The sequence below is a fragment of the Juglans regia genome, chromosome 2 (assembly GCF_001411555.2).
Source record: "Juglans regia cultivar Chandler chromosome 2, Walnut 2.0, whole genome shotgun sequence".
In the NCBI taxonomy this organism is placed as follows: Eukaryota; Viridiplantae; Streptophyta; class Magnoliopsida; order Fagales; family Juglandaceae; genus Juglans; species Juglans regia.
In genome coordinates, this window is record NC_049902.1 from 9,745,568 (window position 1) to 9,755,397 (window position 9,830).

Below are 9,830 nucleotides of genomic sequence, written 5' to 3' on the forward strand. Positions count from 1 at the left end.
TTACATAAATCAAGTAAATCTTTTCTAAAACCCTCTAAACACCAGACTTATATAACGTGCTCATATCACACTGATTAGGTAAATCATCAGCTAGATTATCATTTCATGACATAATGAAGAAGCCTTAATATTAGTCATTGCTAGATAATTATTAAAAGAAAAAAAAAGAATGATAAAAGAGTCTAGTGATCATACATCTTCCTCTCCCACTTGACTGCATATTCAATTGGATGGATGCTCTCATGCAAAATAAAAAGACCCGAGATTCATGAGGTATTTAGCTGCTTCCAGGAGTAAAACGTAAACGACTTCATCCAATAGATAAACAGGAGGCTGGATCTTAAAAGATAAGCCCGTTAATTTGAATGTTGCTCGTGCTGAAGTAGCAATTCCAGCCTGCTGAATGAACCACGAAGATGATTTCCAGCCAAAAAGCAGCCACAGCAGCATTAATACTGATATCAAAATGATTTCTTTACATAAGAAACCAGGCCATGGACGCCACCTTCAACTTGTGCTGCTCCTGAGCGAACCTGCACAAACCACATGAAAAGCCAACATCAGACCATGCGATCATGCATTCTTAAGTCGCCTTAACCACAGAGGTTCTTAAGTCATTATCCCTGCAGAATAGCCAAGCAAGCCAATGTTCAAGGAAAAGTCGACTCGAAGAGCACTTTATCCTCAGAATCAATGGATGAAGAAAGGGATAGTTTTCATAAATTCGGACAAAAAGCAAAATGCTTACTAAATTTTCAAACATCTTAAACAGAGGTGGTGGAAAATGATAATAATATTACTGAAAATGTGATTAAAATTTCTCTTAACTGTCACTGAAAAGTGGGTTCAGATCCTATTAAAATCCAACATTTGCACATTTTAAATCTAAAATCAGTAGCCTGCATAAAAGACCAGCCAAACCCCTCCTTTCAGGTCAAAGTTTCCACTTCGATAAACAGATAATGAGAAGGGGATATATTTGTCAGAATACACCTAAGACTTTGAAACAGAAGTAACGTAGATGAAACAATTGGAGCCACTGGGATTTAGCAAAAAAAAAAATAGAGCCACTGGGTAGCTACCAAAGAATTTTTCTGATGTTTTTTTTTAATAATAAGAATTTTTCTAATGTAAACTAACAAGTTGCTGCACCTAGCAGACCAACTTCACCACTTTCATATGGGCTAAGGCAGGCCCTTGCTGAAAATTCTTTTATTTTCCCTTTCCTCCTTTCTTGTAAAGAAGTAAGCTACCAAAGGTTTTTTAGACAAGAAAATAAATGAAAGGACAAAACAAGACTCAAAAGTTTTGTCTGCAAAGTAATCTTGAAAATCATTAATAATGTGAGACATACCTCTACCCTTAATATACCACTTCTTAAGAGATCATGGGCAGACTGAAGAGAGGAAGCACCAAGATCTTGAAACCCTTGCTTGACTGCTTGCAATGTGTAAGGAACAAAGTTCAGAACAGAGCCTTTATCTGCAACTGCTCCAACCACCCCTTGAGCAATTTTCAGCTTAGCTGTATCACCCAGATACCTTGCGTCGCTCCCTTTGGTCATAGCTTCTAAGGAGCCCATACCTCGATATTTTTTGATCCGGCAACCATTCTAGTATTAGCAAAACTAAGTATTTATATTACTGAAAATATTGGCTTAAGCAAAGGGCCATACATGTGTGCACTCAAAAAGACACAGAAAAGACAGAAGGAAAAGTTTTTCACAAGATAATAAAAAGTCGTATGCTTAAAGATCAAGGAATTGGGAACAGCAGGTCACTAGTGGAAAACCTTAACAAAACGCAAAAAATCAGTACATTTCATACTTCATGTGTATCAAAGCATGCATATTGTTCAGATATTTGAGAATGCAATAAGAGTTTTTCTGCTTGGAAGCCAATGTGGAAGACATCCTCCACACCTCATATGACATGTTTTAATTTGCAACAGAAGTTTAACATTTATTCTCTAGCAAATAAAATCTTGCCATATCAACAATGTGGAGGGTGTTCCTCCATACTGCCTTGCAAATATAATTTTTCATGCAATATCTGTTTGTTTTCTCTAGACTCAACAACTGAGACAAGGTTTAATGGAGAGGAGCCATTTATTGCAAAACAGAGTGTTTTGATCATTTTACTTGTCAACCTAATCCTTTTGGAAACATATGACCAAAGCATCTCCATGGATTTTACTAAATGGCACGGATTTGAATGGAGAGGACATGTTCCCACAACAACTTTTGGTCACACAATATACATCATTTCCAAATAAATAAGAATGATTTTAGCTGAATCCATCAAATAGCACTGACATATATGACAGGGACAGATCCATTATAGGCATGGAATACAAATCCACTATCATAGTCCCTTGAGTTCCAGATCACCTATTTTCATAGCACATGAGCCTAAAGGTAAATTGACCTCTCAGTCATACAATAACTTAAAATTACAATTTCATATTGATTACATCAATTACTTACAAAAAATCATATTGATTACATGGTATTCATGAATAGAGCCACATTTATCCCTTATGGATCCATTCAAACTTCAGCATACTTCCAAGACTGGCAACTTCAGAAAAGCACACTCAAAAACACAAAGAATAGCAGTCTGCTGTTACAATAGTAGCCCACAGCAGGAAAGTTCATATTTTTTACTTGTGCATACTTCATGTGTACTAGGGTCATGCCCATTTTAGAGCTCTTTAACATAATATTATGTAATAAAAAAAGACAGTCGAAGTCCAACGATCACAAGATTATCTAGCTATGAAAAAAATGCATAGGTCTTGAAATTCCAAGGCACATATCTTCAAGGAAAGATTCTTTGCCACTCATTGAGTGATTTCTCTCACTTAAATTTAACCTCTTAAACGGCTCACTTTCCTTTAGTAATATAATTGTAAATGTAAAGGGATGATTCACTAGAAGATCAATTTTCCATCTAAAGCTCAAATTTTCTTAGAGCATAGAAAAAATGATTTCATTCCTATTAGGTTTAAGTACACTTTTGATGCTCCAACTTATGTCAACATTTATATGCGGTCCTTTATTATTCAAGTTGCAGCAGCGCTGCTCTACTATATTTATCAAAATTGTATGAGCTATAGACTCAGGCATCCTGAGTTCAATTCCGCACTAGGAGTTCCCCTAGATTACAATATACATGGCTTTGGTGGATGGGGTTGTGTATCTGGGGTATACTCCCCAGGGGTGGGCCCCAAGGTTTCTGCCTTCGTGAGATTCCGAGTAATTAAAAAAGGTGCTGCCCTACAGTATCCATTTTTTTTAATAATTCATGCAACCCATGTAACATAGGAAATACACAAAAGAAGACACCCAACTAACAAAAAGAAGAAAGAGCATGTTTACCGAAATTTCAATTTCATCCTTGAGTTCAAATCCAAGCTATCAAAGTCAGCGAGGTGTACTAGGTTGCCGAGATGGCAATCAGATTGCATGACATGTCCACTAAAAATTCTTAAATTTACTTTTTTGTTTTTAATTGAATATGTTTTTTTATATTAAAAAAAAAAAGCTTTTGTCCTCTCTTCCTTTATCTTCTCCTCCAGCCCATCTGAAACCAAGTACTAACACGCCCCTCCTTCCAAGCTAATCTTGATAGAATCCTCATCCACATTCATATCCAACTAGTCCTATAGATTTTTACAACATCTACAATTCTCCAACAAGCTTGACTCAATATAGCTATGGTGACGCTACAAAATTTAGGCAATCACACCAGTATACCTAAAACCTGAATCCCATGTAGCAGAGGAGATTGAAATGTTTTAGGCATTTGGGCGGTGAGATGCAGATATGGTTGGATCATACCTCTTGCTTTGGTCCAAAATAATGGTAATTAAGAAATAATAAGTTTTGAGAGAGAAAATTTCTTGATGTTTGATCAAAGAGAGCTGAGGTTATCATCAATGAGAGAACAGATAGAATGACTTGAGTCAATAGGAGGGTGTTTTTGAAGATGCATATGGGTGGGTGGGGCTGTTACTTTCTTAGCAGTTTGCTACATCTTTGGTATAGATTGAGGTCCGAAATTTCATTTGGGAAGTGACAATGCAAGTGCCTAGGATTGTGGTATTTTTATTTTTTTGCAGTTTTTCCTCCTATGAATAAATAATTGTCCTTCGTTTGGTCCAAATGGTCATGGGAAGAAAATGTAGTAAGGGATATAATATTTAGGGGGTGCTTGGGGAATGAAATGGGATGAGATGAGAAATCTATGAATAGTAGTGAAACGGTTTGTGAATAGTAGTAAAAATATTTCGAGTTATGATGTTTTATGGGATTTTGGGAAATGAGAGAGAAAAAATTGAATAAAAATATTATAAAGTTAAAATATTGTTAGAATATAATTTTTTAATATTATTTTTGTTTTGGGATTTGAAAATGTTGAATTGTTTTTTTTGTTTTGTTTTGAAGTTTAAGAAAGTTGTAATGATTAGATGAAAAAGTTGAAAATTTGAAATTGAATGGTGTTTGTGTTTGAATGATGTTTGGGAAGGAAATGGGATGGAGATGAGATGAGATGCAATGGGATGGGATGAGATGAAACCATTCCATCTTCCAAACAAGCCCTTAGTTGACATGACATGTGACATGGTGTCCATTAGTAGGACCTAAATCCCAGCGGGAGGGTCCTTTCATTTACAAATCAAGAGGAATCTACAGATTTGGGTGGTGTCTTGCTCAGTAAAGAGAGAGGTAGGTGGTAGGTTCGTATGATCATGAGAAAGCCCTGTTCAATGTCACTCATCTGTGTAGTAAGAAGCTGAAAGGGGGGATGTGACAGCGAAGGAAGCTTCAAGGAGATGAATGTTCTGTTGGCAATTGTAGAGCTCTTGATGATGGTAAACGTGGGGGTTACGGGTGCACAAGTAGATTCATGTGGTGCCTTTTCCATTATCACTTAAGCATAAAATTGAGAAAATCAACAAATGGAGCAAAGAAAAAGGCTCCAAAAGTCAAGCACAAGTCCCAAAGTGCATTGGTGTGCCGCCTTGCATGCATGCAAATCGCCGTTGGGAATATTGTAGCTAAACAGTCTCCATCCTTTCCTAGCTCAAGCCACTCTACTAGCAATGCCAGAAAATTGGGACATGGAATTTCTAGAACGGGCGGCTGGTATACCTGCAATAGTCACGTCATGAATCCCATCCAGATTGAGAAGTGGACTGGGTCACTTCTACTCAACCTTCTGTGTTCACCAAGAATGAGGAGGGGAAACCTTGATGACAAAATGAGGTGATTCCATTCTAGAACAAGACAGTTGAGGTCATAGCATTTTATCGTGTTTCATATGCTGCGATCGTGTTTTTTTTCCTTGGAGAAGTATATGGCAGAACAAGACTCCATCAAGAGTGGTGTCCTTTGTATGAACTACAGCCCCAGGAAAAATATCAACAATGGATAATTTGAGGAAGAGGCACATAATAGTGGTGGAGCGGTGTGTATGTACATGTGCAAGGAAACTAACAACCACTTGTTGCTTCATTGTGAAATGGTTCAAGCCTTATCGATAGCGATCTTCCAACTTCTTGGGATAGAATGGGTGATCAAGTGGAGTTAATGGTGGCTTGGGAAGTTCGTTGGGTGAAAACATGTGTGATATCCTATATTCAATAAGTATAGGTGGTGAATGAGATCCCACATTGTTTGGGAGGGAGAAATTCATGCTCCTTTAGAATGATTTCAAGGGACTCTAATTGTACCATGGACTAGTCCTTTTGGAGTAGGGGCCTAGATGTGACTTGGGATTCCCTTGGGGCATTACAAATGGTATTGGATCCTATCCCAACGAAAAGTGTGGGACTTGAGCCATGCTACCAATGATAGAATGGCCCAACAAGGATGTTAGGAATTTAAGGGGGGCTATTGTGATTCCCCATATTGAGTGAGCATAAGTGGTGAATAGGGTCCCACATTGCTTGGGAGATAGAAGCTCTAGCTCTTAATAATGATTTAAAGGAACTTCAAATATACTATTGACATGGGCCTAGATGTGGCTCAGCTCTCCCTTGGGACATTACAACATGGGTAAAGGAATTGCGAGGATGACAACTTTCTGCCTAATGTGGAGGATTTGGAAGGACCGTAATGCCCATAACTTCGAAGATTGTGAGAGAATGAATCATGCTTTAAATCTTTGTATGAATGGACTGTGATACACAACAGTACCCACCCCCATTTGCATCTTTTGTAGATTTTACTAGATCATGCTGCCCAACCCTTCTTTAAAATAGGTGTTCCCTTTGTACAACCCCAGTGTACGTGGGCTGCACCCCAAGCACTTTCAATAAAATGTGGTACCTTTACTTAAAAAAAATCTATTGGCTTGAGTTTGGTTGGAAAAATGAAAATGAAGCAACAATTAAATAAAAGAGAAACATTGTTGCAACCAATGAAATAAAATGCAATAGAACAGAGTGGAAAGGTTGACTAAAAGTGTACATTGCCCTTTTGTTATTAACATGATACGATTTAAACAGAAAATGCATGCTTCTGTAACACTAATTACGTACTTTATAAGGCACAAACAATCACTTGCAATAATGTCCAAATAAACCCAGTGATACAAAATTTTCAGGAAATTATAAGATAAAAAAAGGAAAAAAAAAAAAAGAAGAAAAAAAGAGTTGAACCCTTACTAAAAATTGAAAATTTGTACTTACAAAAAAACTAACAATTGAAAAAAAAACAAGTTCATTTCTTGGCACGAGCACTATCATCTACTTCAGCACGATATTAAAAACATTTTTTTATAAGTTAGCAATATATTAAAAACATAACATAGCAACACCACACCTGATACTCATAAGCTCCTGGAGCCTCAGTGCTTCCAGCTAAGAAGCCTCCCATCATTACAGTAGATGCCCCTAAGACCAAAGCCTTGACAATGTGTCCAGAAAATGAAATGCCACCATCAGCAATGATGGGCACACCGTGTTGTGAAGCTATAGAAGCAACCTTGTAAACAGCAGTGGCCTGAAAAGTAGGAAGACAAGAAAACAAAAGTTATTGAGTGAAAGATGGAGGAAGTACCAAGCTATGTTTTCAACCTTCTCCTATGTTTTTTCTTTCCCAATTGTATTGACTAGTGTTAAATATTGACACCATCCACTACAGTTAACTTGCCCAGTTTACTCGAATGAACGTCTGTTAATACCAGAAGGAAACCAAACATTTGTTATTCCAATATTTTTTATGACAGATTAGATGACCTATTAGAGAAACAGAGAACGCTACCACAAAAAGGAGAGGCAGTTAACAAGTGACTTCTTTACTAAGCATATGACTACTAGCAAAGCCATGTTGTTGCTGCCGTGGAAACTTTGTATAGCTCAATGCACAAAGAAAAGGTTTGGAAGCAATCCAACAACTATGCATATGGACACCCACTTATGCATTACCGGACATTCTGCAGGTTATTCTGGTAAAGGATTGTCTTTCAGGCATTGCCGCCATTCAGTGTCCCTGTTAAAACAAACATAACATATTCTGTCTGTTTGCTGTTAACGCACTTCCAAACAAGTAATCAGAGGGCCTTACTGAAGAGAATTTAAACTAGTCAATGATCAATTTTCATATGCAAAGATTTATTGACAAAGAATGAAAATTATGGAATGTAATGCTCTGAATTTCAAATGGTCACTTTCATCTTCAAGCTCTCAACAAGAATAATGTTTCATCAGTGCATGTAATCCAAGCAGGTTTCTCAGTCAAAGAAATATCATAAGACGTTAAAACAAAAACTCGAGGCTCGATCTAATACAAAGCGTAATCAATCATATTGGAACTCTGGCAAATAGAGCTCATAACATAACCATTTCACAAGGCATACTCGACCATCTCCCTACATACACAATCATACGCAGAATCTAAATAACCCACCAGTTAAAACAAGAATTACAATCCAACAAAGAACAATTAGAATAAAAAAATGCAATACCTGCCCTCGCCCAACTGCGCAAACCTCCTGCGTGGTACAAATTGACCCGGAACCCATGCCAACCCTCAATCCGTCCACCCCAGCACGAATCAAATTCTCGGCCTGCGCCGCTGTCACCACATTCCCACCCACCACATCCAGCTCCTTATACATCCCCTTCACGTACTTGATCATCTCAATCTGATAAATTGAGTTCCCTTGAGAACTGTCCAACACCACCACATCCACGCCGGCCTTGACCAAAAGCTCCAGCCTCTCCTTGTCCTCCAACCTTGTCCCCATTGCCGCCCCCACTCTCCACCCCCCGTCAGGCCCCACCGTCCCCACCCCTAACCTAGGATACTCCTTCAATCTATCCACGTCCTCCCTCGTCACCAAATCCACCACCTCCTCCTCCTTGACCAACGCCGCAAGATCCATATCTTTCTTTTCCTTGAAGTAATTATCCATCTGTGCCAGACTATAATTCCACGGCACCACCAGTTCGTTAGAACTGGTCATGTAGGTGTCGATTCGGGCATCTTTCTTATCGCCGTCGAGCTGCAACCATTCGGATCTCGACACGTAACCGATGAGTTTAGAGGAGGGAGAGCCGGACTGGGTGACGAGGACGTAGGGACTGGAGTCGAAGTCGTCGAGAGAGTCGATGCGGTGTTCGGAGGATTTGAATGTCGGGCTAGAGAGGAGGGGGACGCGTCGGGACTTGACGGACCTGACCATGGACGCCTGGACCTGAGGGGGGAGGTTGGAGTGGATGATGCCGAGGCCACCCAGGGAGGCCATGGCAGCTGCCATTCCAGCCTCGGTCACGGTGTCCATGGGTGAGGAAACGACGGGAGACAGGAGCGGGAGCCGGCGCGTGAGGCGCGTGGCGAGGGAGACATCATCGGTGGCGAAGTCGATGTAGTGAGGGAGGAATATGACGTCGTCATAGGTGTAGGAGTAGCCCTGGTTGAAGAGTTTCGTAGCCGCGAAGCCGTCTTCCTCCATTGCTGCGTCGTGATGGCGATAGCGTTTAGGGTTTTGGGCTTTCGTTGTTGCCTGTTTGTTTGGTAATCAAATTTGGAGGGAAGGAAAAGTCCAGATACTTGTTATTCGGTGTTGAGCGGTCCACTGTAAGATGGTGTATAAACGACGTCGTGTTATATTGGAAGAGACGATAAATTGAGAATAATTACAAGTTTAGAGCAAGCTATTTCCCAAAAATTTTATTTACAAATCTAATTATTTATATTATTATATATTAAATACATTATTATTGTTAAAGTCTGTCATATACGATAAAATAAGTATAGTATTCACATTTTGAGTCTTTATATTACTAACGTGATCTCACAAGTGATATATTTATTATGGGTGCTGTTAAGGTGTTGTGCAGTAGTGATTGTTGGGCGTGTTTTTAGATAAATTTTTTTTTTAATTTTTTAATTTATATTTTTTAAAGTATTTTTAAAAAATATCAATATATTAATAATCATTTTCTTAATCAATAAATAAAAAAAAATATAAAAAAATTAAATATATAAACTATCAAAATGAGACGGCATAATAACATTATTAATTTATTATAGACTCGTAATTAATAAAACTCCTTATTAGTTATTAATGTCAACAATTTCATTACAATTTTATCATTTTCACATTTTCATCGAAATCTAAAATTTATTAAATGGTATATCTATTAGTATAATAAAATAATAATTGAAAGGTAGAATAGTCTCTAAATATTATAATAAAATAACTTAATGAAAAATAAAATATGTCATCTACACAAAATCTTAGGAAAATAATTTTATATACTAACGTGTTAATTAATATATATTTTTTTAAAATTAACTTTTTGTTGAGCTAATACTT

General features: G+C 37.9%; 1 protein-coding gene across 1 annotated transcript; it reads right to left on the minus strand.

Moving 5' to 3' along the window:
• Positions 1–9,031, minus strand: LOC108998973 (inosine-5'-monophosphate dehydrogenase 2-like). Its single transcript, XM_018975746.2, has 4 exons — positions 7,974–9,031; positions 6,830–7,009; positions 1,355–1,612; positions 1–533 (listed from the first exon to the last, which is right to left on the minus strand). Exons 1-4 carry the CDS (start codon positions 8,961–8,963, stop codon positions 462–464), a joined length of 1,500 nt encoding a protein of 499 aa, XP_018831291.2. The 5' UTR covers positions 8,964–9,031; the 3' UTR covers positions 1–461.
• Positions 9,032–9,830: the final 799 nt, after the last annotated feature.